Genomic DNA, 15,485 nt, shown 5'->3' on the forward strand with positions numbered 1-15,485 from the left:
TGCTTCAGCATTTAGGATCTTCTCCCATGGATCCAGGACAAAAAAAATCCCATAAAAAACCACAAACCCTGGAAACATTTCTGATATGTGTGCTACTGTTAACCAGCAAGTGTACTGCAAGTACTCCCTTGGTGTTTGGCTCAGCAGAAAATTCTCATTTTAAAAAATACTGAAGTAAAGAGCAAATATTTGGAACTGAAACAGTCCATGCTTTTCATCTTTAAAGGTCTGTCAGCAGCAGATAAATAAGGGTAGATATAAACCAAATCTCAGTAAGTAACACCTCACATTTTGTCCAATAGCATTTTCATAAATTTTAATTGCATATTCTCAGAAATTACTTTGCAAAAAAAAAAGTTTTCCTCTTTTAACATGAGCATTTATATTGAACTTGCAGCTAAAGTGAAAGATGCTGCACATTATGCTGAGAAAAATGCAGTTTTTTATTGCTTCTAATTTGACCCAGCAGCATGTGGAAAGAAGGACGCAAAGCACAACTAAAAGGCAGGCCCAGAAACAATCATGAGAAAGGAAATACCACTAAATACAATGAATGCACACTACACTAATTGATATCATCTATGTTTTTATTACTATTCCAGATTGGGAACAGAAATATTCCACTGCAAAGGGAAACTGAGAAACACAACAAAACCACTTACAATAAATTTAGCCTTTTCATGCCATGTAACAACCCAATATTTTTCTTTGGGTTTCCCTTCCTGACAGTTGGTTTCTAAGGAAGCATTTCTACCTGTCTTTAAGACACTATTGCTACAGGTGTGAGCCAGTTCTATCATTACTGACTCACCTTGCATAGAATTGCTTCTGTCTTTGTCCACTGGTTTGATAAGGAAACAAGGACCTTTGGTAGAAGTGCGGCTGAATCATCCGTACATGAGCTGCTGTCTCTCGTTCGCCCGGTTCTACTTCCCCAAGGAGAGCAGTCACCGCGAATTAAATGCGTTATTTGTGCTGCCGACGGGCTGCTGCAGCAGTGAGCCAAACACCAGAGCAGGACATTAGAGGGCAGCAAGAAGCCTCACTGCTGCCTCGCTTTATCCGGCGCCAAGGGAAAGGTAAAAACCCCCGTCCCACCGCTTGGGGGCGAAGGGTTTCCCTGCCTGTTCTAGAAAAGTTCCAATTTCCTGCTTTTGAACAACTGCAGTGTGCAAGAGGCAAGATTTAGGAATATATCACACCCAGCTAAACCACGTGAAGAGTGCAAGGTTAAGTGAACCAACCTGGAGAATTTCTACAGCACAGAAGAGCATAAACGTTCAGGACATTCAGACAGCAACTCGTGAAATCCAGGGTGTCATAATCTCATGTGATTTTTATTCATGAAAGCGTGATTAAGTCTCCTTGCAATACACACAGACACCCCCTACTCCAGCTGTACCAAGCAGGAATGCAGTGCTACAGTTCATACAAACAAGATGCAGAACGATGCTCTGGTCATTGGTTATCTCAAGTGGAGGAGGGTTTTTTTCAGGACACCTGAGGAAAGGCTGTCTGGCACTGAAAGTTATCATTAAGGCTTTTAATGTATTTTAATAAAATGGAGCTATATAAACTACCAACATTCCTTACCACAAAACTCCAATTACACCACAAGCTTCTGTAATGGCTGAAAAATAAGTCTGAAAGCCATTTTTAATAAGCCTTGAGAGACATTAAGAAAAAGACACTGAACTTCCTTTTCATGTTCAAAGTAGTGATTTATGACAGAGTATTTTAGAAAAACTCATATTTTCACAGTTCTCATAACTACTGCAGAGCCCTTTTATTTCTCCAGTTGCCTATCAGCACTTTAACAAATACACTACTTAAGGTTTAAAGGCTGAGGACTAGTAAAGTCATGCACATTTACAAAGAGTAAAATGAATAGGTTCAAATCTTCCATTACTAATTTTTAAGAGTTGAAGAGAAACTTAGCAATATGTGCTTTATTTCACTTACAATTTTGTGACCTCAGGAAAAAAAATATCTAGAGGAGCAGGTTATGAAGAAAAAGATTAGAGTGTTAGCTTCTAAAATAGTTTTTAAAAAAGCTACAAACCACCACCACAAAAAAATAGTCACTTACAGCCCTATCAAAAGCTGAGAAACATCAGTGTCACTGGTTTAAGGATAGAAACATAACCAAAAGACACAATCCATTATTTGCCTGGGTGCTGCAGCTGGACAACGGATACAGGTACACAATGTTTCAGGGAAGTGTTTTTGGTAGGTTGTTTTGGCTTGTTTTATGGATTTTTTTGGCAGTTTGGGTTTTTTTAAGCTTTTAGTTTTCTTCTTTTTGTGTTTTTTGTATCAGAAGCCCAGTCTTTGTGAGGCACCAAATACTGAAAAGAAAAAACAAAAATTCAATGTCTGGTGCATGGTCTCTAGCTTTTTAGTGGTCTAGCGCATAAAACCACCTCAAACTAAAAATACTCGCTATGGACCTTAACATGCAATGACAGCAACGAATTGCACCTTATGTGCTTCTTCCACCCTAAATGGTAGAAATGCAACTAAATGACAAGGGCATTTAGTGACAGCAGCAGTAAAGGTACTCCACAAATGCTTCACAATCATGTAAGGAAACTAGTCAAACACACTAGCAAGCCTGCTCAGGAGCCTGGGCTGGAGGCTTAAGCTCCACTCTGTCTTCTGCAAAGGTGGCTCAGCTAAAGCCTAAACACAGGCAGTTCATAACAGAGTGCTTCATGTGAGAATTTCAGTCCAAGGGCAATAATGCAGGATGGAACAAGACCTCAAGCAAATCACTGATACTTTTATGGGCATTAATTTTAATCCAGTATCAACTGATAATACTTTCAAACCAGAGAGACCTTCCCTCATGAGCCAGCCACCTGCACTATATGAAGGGAGCTGCTGTGAACCACTGACTGCAAGACAAAGTATCAAGACACTCTCCTCAGCTATGAGTGTTTTAAGAAGTAGGCTCCAGGCATTTCCCCAAGCTCAGTAAATTCCAACTTTAAATGTAAGCAATGCAACTACATGTATTTAATATATTCCACATTAAAAGCATTCACAGCTAGTTCACCCTTCAGAGATGTTAGGTACACAGACTAAATATCCCTCATACTTCTATTCTCTCATATTACTGTTCTGGAAAAACATGAGAGTTTTCCCATTATTCTTCAAGTTTCTGGACTTAAAATGGGTGTAAGATTTATTAGTTAAAGGGAAAACAAGATCAGATGCATTTTCCTCCATCTCCATTTAAAATTGTCTTTATTTCAGTCATTTTAAGCAGAAACCTCTCACAGCAGTTGGGATAAGCAGGCTGTTATACCATTACACTGTTACATTCAATTGCAGAGATACATCTCACTTCATACAAATATAAGCAAAAGGTGTGTTTGTGGTGAGGTTTTTCAAGGAACATTTCCTAAATGTCTCAGTGTGCCAAGTACATTGATCTGCACTTTTTGCATCAGGAGGCCAACTAGGAACACAGTAAGTACATCTCGCCCGTGGATCACAGGGGGAATTAAACCATTGTGTTGTGACAAACCTTACCTGACAGAAAAGGACGTTCAATTTGCTTGAGGAATCCAACTGTTCACCTATATTCAGTATTGTCATGGGTGGGGGTCCTTAATTGCACAAAAGTACAGAGCACTACTTCTTGGATTACTTAAAAGTTAAAACTTAACTGAGCACTACCCTCGTATCTTTACTCTTAAAATATCTGAGGCACAAGTATGTGTGTGTACTTGTTTTATTCATAATTTGTTTTGGGATACCAAATGTATTTCTAGTTCAGGTCATTCAACAAAATTGTTGACCTCATTTCAAAACATCCAGTGATCCATTTTTCATTCAATGGCAATATCGAATGTTAAAAGGAACATAAAAACAAACATGCACACAATTGTACAGTTTTCATAAATGTCTATTTCATTATTTGTGGGTAGCGCATTAAACAGTTAAATACATTTAAATAATGTTTAAGTGACTGCACTAATGCAGAATTTTAACTAGATGGGTAACCAATTTAACTAGAAACCAGCTAACAAGTAACTGTCTAAATACTTCAAATACAGCTCTTGTTCTAGGTCATCTTTCCTGGAAAAAAAAAGCCTGCTGGTCACATTGGAAATACATTTTAAGGCCAAATTCTTCTGATATCCCTTCTCTGCAGCAGTTTCTTCACCTTTTTAAGCCTCCAATTCCAGGCCAAGACCAAGTTTATGGCCACCAGCATTGATGCTCTTTCCATCTATCAGGGCGGACAGCGTAAGCTTCACACCTGTAAGATTTTTAAGCAGCATGTTTACAACACACACACACACACAGTAGCTTTCATTTAACTTAACCTCTGTCGTTACAAGTCCCAGTTGTAGCTCTCTTTTTATACAATTACTTTTCTCTAAAGATTTTTAGAGAAGAATATACTTACCCACGAAATCTACTGAAAGTTAGTCATGTGAAGAAAGCTCTTTGATTTTTGTGAACAGTTATAAAGTCAATACACAAAGTCTCTAATTGCTAAATACACAAGAGATCTTCTTTCCTGCATGAAGGCATGCAAAGGAGGAGGAAAACTGTGCATATACAGACACTTCTACCTATAAAGGGATGGAATGAAACTACATTTTTCAACTAAGGAGCTAACCAATGGTAATACAGCCTTCACAGGTCCTTTCATACTTAAGCGAAACAAGTTACGTTCTGGAGGGTTTTTTTACTGAATAAGAAGAGCAGGAAGTGTGGGGTTTTGACAATTAATCATAATTTGAAGACCTGCTATCATTCAACATGGTATGATTGGACAAAGTAGTGCCAAAAAAGAAGACATGCTTTGCCTAGCCTAAAGCTAAGCTGTCAAACATAATACAGTCCACTCCTGCACAGATCAATGAAGAATATGATAGGTTAATATCATTAGGTAAAATAGACTTTGTCTTGTTTAGATAAAGGTTTGATGTATGACTGAAGCTACTCCAAAATATCTACTTGGCCTCCAAAGAAAAAAATTTTCCTAAGAATTGCATATAAATGCAGATACCTCAATTATTTTCTTTAGCATGCATGGAAGATATATGTGATTTAATTCACATGATAGCTCTTACCTGGCCTCAGGGTCTGGGTGTAACCCACTCCAACTAGACTAGAATTGTTCACTTTTGCCTAAAAAAAAAGAAAAAAAAAAAAGGCAACTGAAATGTAACTGATTAATTACTTGCTACCATTCAGAATCTAGAGTGACTATGGCAAAACTGCTGTTATCAGTTTAACTGAATTTTATCTGCTCTTTCAGAACACCTGTGTTTCCCGAATTCTCTCCTCCCACCTATGCACTTGTCACTCAACTTACAGCTGAAGCAGTAACATTTTGAAGCAATAACATATTTAAGAGCATAAGGAATGTGAGGGCAGGGAGAACTGTTATTGGGATGTGGTTTTGCAGGTGAACTTCACCACCTACCCTTTTTCAGAAGGCCAGAGCCATTTACCACCAGTCTCCCAAAAAATGCCACATCAGAAGACTCCTCCATGTTCATATTATTAGACAGGAATCAGTATCTTGCAAGTCCAATCAGTCACGCAGCAAACATTTTGTAATATCATCATAAACAGTATGTACAAAATTATTTATATTACTTTGCATCACTTCCTCAACAGAATGATTCCAACTTTATAACATACAGGAAGCTTTGCTGCTTATCAACTTTTAACCAGTATTGCCAGAGTTCTTACCATGAGAATGTGACAGAACTCCCCAAAAACTGGTTTACAAAAAAATCTGTAAACTTACAGAATCAGAAACAAACTTTTTTTTTTAATTGTGCTTTTCTTTTAATAAATACAGTAGGATCCCTAACATAAGCACATTTAACAGTCAGATTATATGAGACTTTGCTGTAAGCAACATTACAGACTTTAAATATTGCTGGTTTAATTATAATTGCCTGGACTGAAATTCCTACAAGGCCTGCCAGCCTATTTTGTACTAATAACACATAGATTCATAACAACTGAAAATACACTGTACTTTGCACACTCCTTCAAGTTATAGCCATACTTACTGAAATAGAAGCAGTGCAGTCCAACTTGTATTTAGCTGCAATGCCAAAGCGAGTGCTGTTGCTGCCTGCTGTCCAAGCCAGGTTTACAGCAGTTTCAAGACAGTCACTCACTTTTTGGTAAATTGACCCACCAAATTCGGAACCATCATTGCTGCACAAATTAAGAGAAAAGTTAGTTTCCTATTTGCATAATCCACCCCTTCCCCCCAACCTTTTTTTAAACTACTTCAGATTTTTATTCAAATGAGAATTTCAAAAGTTTGAGTTGTTTCACATTTTTTCACAAGAGAAGGGGAGGTGAACAAAGGCTTCAGGGCAAAATTAAACAGCAGCAGTTCATGGAAACAAAAAGGTATTTCAGAGTGCTACAGCTATTTCTCATGTTAATTGTCAAACAAAGTCCTTGAACAAAATTTCTGACCGCATCCTTAAAAAACTGACTGATATGTGTTAATGGTTACAAAATGGACTTTCTGAATTATATGATTATTGAGTATGTGAAACTCCTAGAGAACTGGATGACTTCTCAAAAATCTCTTACAATGTTTTACACGAGTAAGTTGAAATGGAATTCTTAAAACCCAGACTCTGAAATATTTTATAGTTTTCTCCTATATTCCTCAATTTCCATTAATTCAGACAGATAAAATCCCCATGCTTTCCCTTCAAAAGCAAAAACTTTTAACTATCTTAACACACTAAAACGCCACCAATTTTATTAATTTGGATTGAAAACACCATGTTTTTTAATAAATTTTGATCAGATTGCTCTGAAGTAAGATCTAAAGGCAGGAAGTCTGAAGAAAAATGTCTTACACTTGTTTACACTGTTTCATGCACTCTGAATCCCTGACAGGCGAGAAGATGAACCTCCACAAAAAGTCCAGAAGAAAAGCCTTAGTCTTACTCAAGAAACTACTGCAGTATGAGTGCAACAATAATTACTACCTCTAACAAATCTATTATCCTTAAATTGTAATCTAATACAATTCAATATAATGGGATAGCCAGAAGCAGCATTATGACCAGTTCTGCACAACTGAAGTACTGCACTTCCAATTTGCACACACTTCAGTATTTGGCAAGCTGTATCATATATGCTGCAAATGCTAAACAGCCACAGGTGTTTCCTGTTTTGAAAAAGAGATACAAAGTATCATTTACATTTATTTTGAGTTTCCTATTGAAAAATGCACTCCGTTAATGGCCTCGTAAGTGCCTCTTGATATTTCAAGCATTTGTACTTTGACTAGAAGGAAAGGTAAAGAAAGCCTACTTCTGGAAAGAGGGAGAAGTTTTTTCAATACTTACACATTAGTGTGCAGTTGGAAGTCTCCAGTCTTGTAGCCCACAGAGAAATTATTTCTTGTCAATTTTGATTTGGCACTATCAAAAGTCATCTGGTAACCAGCAAGCCAGCCCTCATAACCAAAGACAGCTGAACCATGGATTGCAGGCCCGGCAAAGTCAAAGTCAACATCACAACCTAGGTTCACGCATTCACGTTTATAAGTTGACTTGATTTTACCACTTTTCTTTCTGAAACAGAGAAAAGAGTTATCTTAAGACAAACATACATGATCTTCCTCAATGACTCACCAAATTCCAGCCCTATGACTCTACACAATGTATCTAAATGCCTTGCATATACATCCCCTGGACCAGTCAAAAGTAGAGCCAGCCCATTCAGAGCACTCAGGGATATGGCAAACAGGTATTTTCTGATGAATGTAGCAGCAGTTTCATGTTTCCTGCAATCTTCCGGGTACTTCTATCCCAGAAAAAATGGAAACTTGTGAAATGTGGAATACTAACCCCATAGTGATGTCATGGTAAAGAGCAGAAGCCTTTAGCATTGGGATTTGCTAAGCTGGATCAACAGCAAATGATACAAACAGCTCTGTCAACACCACAGACCAGATCAATGGACCATGGGTGCTGTCACTCCCTAAGCAAGGTAAAAACATTAACAATTCTTACCCTGTATTTGGTGAGAAAGTTGTATCAAATGTCAACTTCAAGCCTTTGGCAATCTAATTGAAGAAGGGAGAAGATAAGATAAAGCCATAAATTCAGTTCTTACACAGAGGTAAAACAAATAAGTATTCTCATAATTCTATTACCTGATCTTCAATTGCAATTTCTGTTCCCAGAGTGTTATCTGTGTTCCATTTTTCTGTGAAAGTCAGACCATACTCAGCCCACTTGTATTTGGTCTCCAGGCTCCCATTCACTTTTCCAGTGTCTGTGTTCGATGAACCAGATGTTGTGAATTCCTAAAAAGCACAGAAGATACACGTGATCCTGAAAGCATTACGGAGTATTTCCTTCAGCAAGCACTAAGAACTTGTTATTATATGGAAAAAAAAATAAAATCAGTAGACAACTTGCAGGAGAGAAGGGAGAATAGAAGAGGACAACCAAGAAGAATTACTGACTCATGCCCACATAGGAGGTCTCCTCACAATCCCCATCTCAGCTACAGTGTTCCTGCCACTATTACACAATGTACAGGGTGACCAATTAACACAAAAGCAAGACAGAAGCCACCATAAGGATACTCCTCTATAGCAGCAACAAGTTCTTGAAATGTAAGGCTCAGTTTGATACTCTCAATGAGCAACTTAAAAATCAAACCAAGAGCCAAGAACACTATTAGGCACATATTACAACCTCAGTAAAATTCTTTAAGAATCACGTATGTATTTTCATTACTCTTGTCAACCATCCCTGAAGATAGTGTGCAATTGTAGAATGTCATAGAATGGCATCAGTTTACAAACTGGGGGGGTGGTTTCTTTTTTTGTTTGGGTTGGGGTTTTAACGGCTTTTTAAACAGTTCTGAGTCTGCTCAATGCACTAGCCTTTCACACCAGCCATAGACACACCTTTTATTGACACCTATAAAATTCCTACTGCCCTGGCACTTTGGTTCAATGACACACAGAAAAAACACCCACATTTGAAGTGGGAGCTAAGCAAACAGGCTGGGTTTATAGTGTGGTATGATCTGGCCTGGAATTTTTGAAAGTCACTTAGAAGTCAACAGTATCACTCACATTTCTTTATTAAAGGAAGTAATCACTGATGTCTCTCACTATTTGGATTCTCACAAAGAGCAGAATGAATAGTTTCTGTGTACCACTATTCAAAAACTGAAGGTAATTAGAAATGGAAGCCAGGTTTGCATCTCTGTCTTCCTCCATACACAACATTATTTTCAGACTTCCCCAGAAAGAAAACACAGATTTGAAATAGCAAGTCCTTGAACACTCTTAAAGCAAAAGCCCCAAGAGCACAAAACAAACATGCACCAAGCACCACTTTTCTTTAATGGTGGCTGATCAAGTTTGACCATGTCCAAGACACTTGTATTATGTTAGTGACCCACTACACCATACACAGTTGCATAATTCTAGTAGGTCTATTTCTTGGGAAGGGATGGGAACTCCACAAACACCTTCAGCTTTAACTTCTTGCTTTGTGCTATTCCTACTGCACAGGGTCTATGTGACTGTAACCATTGGGGCAAAAGCTTCAGGAGAAGCAAATTATTATATTATCTCTTATCTCTGCTTTAAAACATCTGTAGTACATATATGCCAGAAGTTTCTCTTCCCAGGAAGGATGGCTTGTAACTGATACAGGATTCACATCAGGGCTGGATTTTGCAGAGTTTTACCAGCTTAACTGGCAGTCCTCCAAAGAAATACGCCACAGTAAGAACAACTACCTCTGTAATAGGGCTCTACAGACTTGTAGAAAAGCCAGAGCATATAACCCACGAACCTTGTTTCTAACAGCAAGTGACACTGCTCAGGCTCCAGTTAATGCAGAGAAAAAATAAATCTACCTTTATATCTTGCAAAGTCTGTTCTAGAAATAGATAAAGGTTACAGGGGCACTGCTTACATGACCAAGACATCTTGCATGGAACACTACTGCAATGCTTTAATACCTCGAGGAGCCAAAGATTTGACATCCTTATTCAATGCCAACTACTTCATACAAGAATCAAGATGTGAAAAAATTCCACCAAACAGAACTACAAGGTACTTCAGAAATAAAATCTGTATAGTATAACTGGTATATTAAAATACTTTATTTGTTCACCTTCACATGTAAGACCAGGGACAAGTAATAAACCCTTTTATTATACAAAGATTACTGAACAAGGCAGTATTCCTGATACATTCAGATCTTTAGGGGCTTCTGATATTATCTAACACCAGATATTGATCATTCATATAACCTATAAAATACTTAACAGAATCTGAAATGTGCCCCTTTTAACTAAGTATGAGAACACAGCTGGAAAAAAAATTGAATAAAAGTTACTTAAACTTACCACTCCGCTTGCAGATTTTGTTTTCACATCCAGTTTCACCAACCCAAAACCTTAAAAAACAGAAGTCAAAGTTATCTGATTAGGCCTTAACTAAGGCCCTGCACATTTTTCAATAAGCTGGTCTTTCAGGCAGTCTCAGCAGTGTACCACATATATACATATACATATATATATACATACATATATATATATATATATACATGTAAACAGCTACAGACTGACTTCAGCAACATTCAAGTTTTAGAACCCACAGGAGGTAAAGGAAGCCTCTCCAAAACAAGGCAGGGGAGTGCCTCCCAGTTCTACACAAGTACATTTAACTACCAAATGATGCTTCCAAAAGGAAACACATTATTTTCTGTTCCTGGAATGGAACAGTTTTTATAGTCATTGCCTTTTAAAGAGCTATCCCAACACATAAAATGCCTCTTTCTGCACCAAGACAAAATATCTCAAAGTAAAAAACGGTAAAAGCAAAGTCACTGGGAAACACACAACCACTAGAACTGTAATGTAAGTAGGTTTTGTGGAAGTGTCAATTCACACAGTTATCCAGAGAGGTGAGCAATGGTCTTAGTGAAAAAAACCCCACGTTTCCAAAGACCAGAAAGAAACAGCACTGTGACAAAGAATGATTTAACTGTGCAGCTGTCTGCATTTTAAAGCATTTTAAGATGTGGAAGGATTCTTTATCCCAATAAACATTCCTCTTCCTACTCCAAAAAAGGGTACAACATTACACTGGTATATAACCCTTTCTGTATCAACAAATGTTGCACAGACCGACCAGTAAACAAAATGTGCTCCTAAGTTAAACTGCACTTGCTGCTTACATTCTTGCATACTTGTACACCTCTGACCTTTATGTGGCTCGAGCAGTAAGATTTAACAGCCTTCACATCAAAACAACTCACAAAAAGCCTTCAACAAACTGTTAGTTGGTGGTAAAAACACAGCACATCCTCCTCCTCCCCAAAACCACTGGCATTTGATCGTTCCATTTTCCATACAGACTTAAAAAGGCAATTCATTGTTGCACCTCAAGCACCACTTAGGGAAGGTACTATTCTTACCATATCCTTTATTGAAGATGTCTCTGGCAGGTTTGCCGAGGTCTACGTATGATGGAGGAATCGCCATTGGAGCTGAAAGGTAAAGGGATCATTAATAATGAACCTTTTGCCACTGCACACGTGAAAAAATGCTACCAATTCTTTCAAGGTAGTCTTTAAGGCAGATTCATCTACACAAAGGCAATTAATGGATATAATGGATATAATTATATATTTAAAATTAATCAATATGACACTATAGTATCTCATGAAATATCAAGATCTTTAGTGAAGGTCATTGATAATATGGGATGTTTTCTCAGCTTATGGACAGAAGAGGCATTGCAGAGGGAGGCATTACAGGACCACCCAGTTCTTAATTTTTCAGGTAGATTTCTCCATACTTCCTTCATTACCAGAAATTAACTAATAACTCAAATTTCCATAGTTGGCATAGTTACTGCCAAAAAACCTGGACACTAGAAATCTAAAAACCTGTAATGCAGAGTTATTCCCTGAAGTTCTACACAGTCAAAGTTGACACATGTTTATGAAAACTAACTGAAAGTGGCCACAAGGTTTTAGTTTTGGAAATGTAAAAAGAGAGCATATCTGCTCTCCAATATCATTTTTGCCCCATATTTTACATGGCAGACATACAATTTTAAAAATGAAAATCCAAAGCCATTAACCAGCAATCAATCTGGTAACATACAAAAGTTTATGTCTGGGAAGTTGTCCTGTTAGTTTAAAACATCCGAGTAGGAGGAGGGTGGGGTCTGTGAGAAGAGATCCCTTTCCAAGTGCCTTTCCCAGACAGGGAGCCTCTGGCACTCTCACTGTTAAAGAGCCTGTCACTGCAGATGAGCTGTGGCCCAGCTCTCCGGCCTCATGGACAGACACCAGGCTAAGGTCTCACCCAGGCCCGTATCACTCTCCTCCCTGGGAACATCCTCTCTTATCTGCACCTCCCTGAAAGACTGTTTTCCCATGATTTCAATAGTGAGAGGCTGCTGTTACAGAGGCCCTGTATTTTAAATTTGTGAAATGGAGAAAACAGAGCATATTAATAACTCCTCCCATGCAGTGAAAGGGGGGAGAAGGGATGGGAGGGGCAAAATGAAACCAACTGGACAAGGCCATGAAAAGGCTCAACACATCCAAACAAAAATCTTATCTTCTCAAACTGACAGGTCACATTTGTTTAGCTGAGAGTCAGATTAACATAATTGACTTTTTATCTTCCTTTTGTGTGGCGGATTGATTTTTTTTTTTTCTTTTTAAGTAAATGAAAAAACTATCTTCAGAACTTGAAATGTAACAAGGGCAATGTTCTCACATGTTAACTTCCAAATCCTAATTACACCTGCCATATACAGCCAAATTGTATGAACTGCAACTATCAAAAAAAAAAAATCCAAAAAACAACCCACAAACTACTTTAGCAATCAATGGGAAGGCAGAAAATTGTTTCTTATTTTTCTACAATTCATAATGCAGTCTTCCAGAGCACCCTACTTCAGCTCCCTACTGCCCTAAGGGGGTAATTTCAACCTCCTCTGAGGAACAATATTTACACTCAGTTTCACACACCTACACAGAACTCAGAAAAATGTCTTTAGCAAAAATGTCTAAACTCTATAAAACCAGGTCACTATATCAAGGCACCTATCACTTGCTCAAGAATAAGTCTGGTTTTCCAAGGAATTAAATTAAACATTAATTTTTTTAAAGAGACAAGAAACCAGCTTAAAGCATCTGAAGTTTAAAGGTCCAAGTTCAAGTCTACAGAAGAACAGACCCTAATGCCAGTGAGAAGCCATTGAATGGCTCCTATTATTTATTCCATAGAAAGCAGCAGCTGATAGACCAAACTACAAGGGAGTGTGAGAACCCTTGCCTGTAGAGTTCTGCTGCACTTTTTTCAATGAGCTGATTTTATTTGGATAGTTTAATTATAGAGAAGGTTTAGCTACATGTCTCCTTTAATGAACAGATCTCATCTCTAACTAGCATCATCAGAATAATTATTTCTAGTTCTGAAGTTTTATATTAGCCTTTAGCACAGACATGCTTTTATTTACAGAGTAAATGAATGAGCTTTTTCCTTTTGTTTTCAATGTTTCCAATCTGACTAGACAACCAGTACAGACAAGAGATTTATGCTAAGCAGAAATGTCCTGAGAAGTTAACAAACTTGCATCTGTGTCAAAATTCAGAGGATTATTACAGTAAAAAAGGATGTTGCTGTTTTATCTGGCCTAATGAAGCATCCTTACCCCTTCAGGGAAACCAGCCAGTATTTGTTAGACATCCAGCCTACAGATGCAAGTTTTGTAATAAAATGTTGAAAGAGAGTACAACTGTCACACTGCTGCTCTAACACTGTAATACTGACATTACACATGGATGAGGACAAAACAGGAAACCAAGAGTTAATTTTGGATATACTAAATGCCTGATAAACCAGTGTCACCAGCAGAACACTCATTAAATGAAAACAGGGCCATAAAAAAAATCGATGCTGTGTCTTCCAATGTTAGCTAGATTTGCAAATTCTTATCATCACAAGTAATTTTTTCAACCCTATTTTGAAGCATCTTTCACTTAAAAACTACTCATTAGAAGTGACTAAACAATAAGCATCACTTAGCTACTAGAGGTTTGTTATAAAATTTGTAAAATAATCGACTTGAAGTACAGAATATACTTGAGCCAAGTGAGTGCTCCACCCTAATCTTTGTTTCATGCCACCGGGATGAAAAAAGTTAATCTGCTACTCGAGAGCCACAATCATGCTTTCTTCTGCGACAAGAAGAAAAAATCACCCCGAGAACAGAAAAATGTATTAACGTTATTGAAATTACTACATCACAGTTCTCCTTGGAGGCAGCATTTCAGAACTCTCACGCCCTACAATTAAGGAATGCCACAGACCTCTATTAGGATTTCTAACAATTTTAAGATCTCAAGATATCCAAGATCAAACTACAAATCGTATCAGCCTTTAATAGATAAAAAAGCTGTATTCGCGCAATATGAAAAAGCAACAACTACGCTGAAATTATTTCAGTATCCAAATAAAGAGCAACAGAAAAATTATTTAAAAATTAAGTTGTTAAAATATATCGGAGAGAGGTGACCTTCAGGCTTACACTGATACTACACAGAGCTTAAAATAAAAAGAAGAAAAGCCACCTCCTTACCCTTGCATTAACCCTCTCCCTACTTACAGACTGGACACGCAAGCCTAATATCGGCCAGGCCAATATGGAAACTTTAAGGGCAAGGTCTGGAAATGGACTGCGGCTCAGAAAGCGAAAGCGGGGGTGTAAAGCAGCGCCTCCCGAAGCGGAAGGGCAGCGAAGGGAGAGCGGGATGCGGCCGCAGGGCGGGCAGGGCAGGGCAGCGGCCCCAGGCCCGGCGCCAGGCGCGCCCGCCCCGCCGCAAGGTGAACCGGCCCGCTCGGCGCGGCCATCTTGGGCATCCCGGCCTGACCCTCCCGCCCGCCGCGCCTCCAGCAGCCGAGCCCGGCCCCGGGGCCGCCCGCACGGAGAGCCCCCCGCCCGCCCCGCCGAGCCCCGGAGCGCCGGGACGCGCCCGCGGCCCCGCCAGCCCCGGCCCACGCGGCCCCGGAGCCGCTCTCCGCCGAGCGAGCCCCGCCCGCCCCCCCTTGCCCCGCGGGGCCGCTCGCTGCCGGGGCCGGCACCTGCGTGTCGCGGGCGAGCAGCGGAGCTGGGCCGGGGCCGGTGGCGGGCGGGTGGAGCCGTGCGGAGGCCGCGCTGCTGCAGCCGCGGGCACTGGAGGGCGAAGTGAAGGAGACACCGATCCGCCCGCCCGCCGCCGCCGCCGCTCAGGACCCCGGCGCGCCGGGGCCGCCCCTGCCGCCGCCTGCCCCGCCTGCCGCGCCGCAACACCGCCCGCCCCGCGGGAGGCGCCGGCGATCGCTGCCTGGAGCTCGGCAACGGCGAGCGGCGCCGCGGCCCCGAGCCTGGAGCCGGAGGGCGATGCCACGGTCCGGCAGGCGCTGGAGCG

At 39.8% G+C, this 15,485-nt stretch overlaps 1 protein-coding gene across 2 annotated transcripts; it reads right to left on the reverse strand.

The window, feature by feature from the left end:
• Nucleotides 1-3,714: 3,714 nt before the first annotated feature.
• On the reverse strand, nt 3,715-15,218 carry VDAC2 (voltage dependent anion channel 2). Of its 2 annotated transcripts, none has more exons than XM_083866763.1 (9): nt 15,160-15,218; nt 11,472-11,543; nt 10,399-10,448; nt 8,174-8,326; nt 8,031-8,083; nt 7,362-7,589; nt 6,051-6,201; nt 5,094-5,151; nt 3,715-4,270 (listed from the first exon to the last, which is right to left on the reverse strand). In XM_083866763.1, the coding sequence occupies exons 2-9, from the start codon at nt 11,536-11,538 to the stop codon at nt 4,179-4,181; spliced, it is 852 nt and encodes a 283-aa protein (XP_083722889.1). In that variant the 5' UTR covers nt 11,539-11,543; nt 15,160-15,218; the 3' UTR covers nt 3,715-4,178. The 2 variants fall into 2 exon arrangements, with proteins under 2 accessions (XP_083722889.1, XP_083722888.1); XM_083866762.1 differs by lacking the exon at nt 15,160-15,218 and adding an exon at nt 12,370-12,457.
• Nucleotides 15,219-15,485: the final 267 nt, after the last annotated feature.

Source organism: Zosterops lateralis (assembly GCF_965231275.1).
Source record: "Zosterops lateralis genome assembly, chromosome: 8".
Taxonomy (NCBI): domain Eukaryota; kingdom Metazoa; phylum Chordata; class Aves; order Passeriformes; family Zosteropidae; genus Zosterops; species Zosterops lateralis.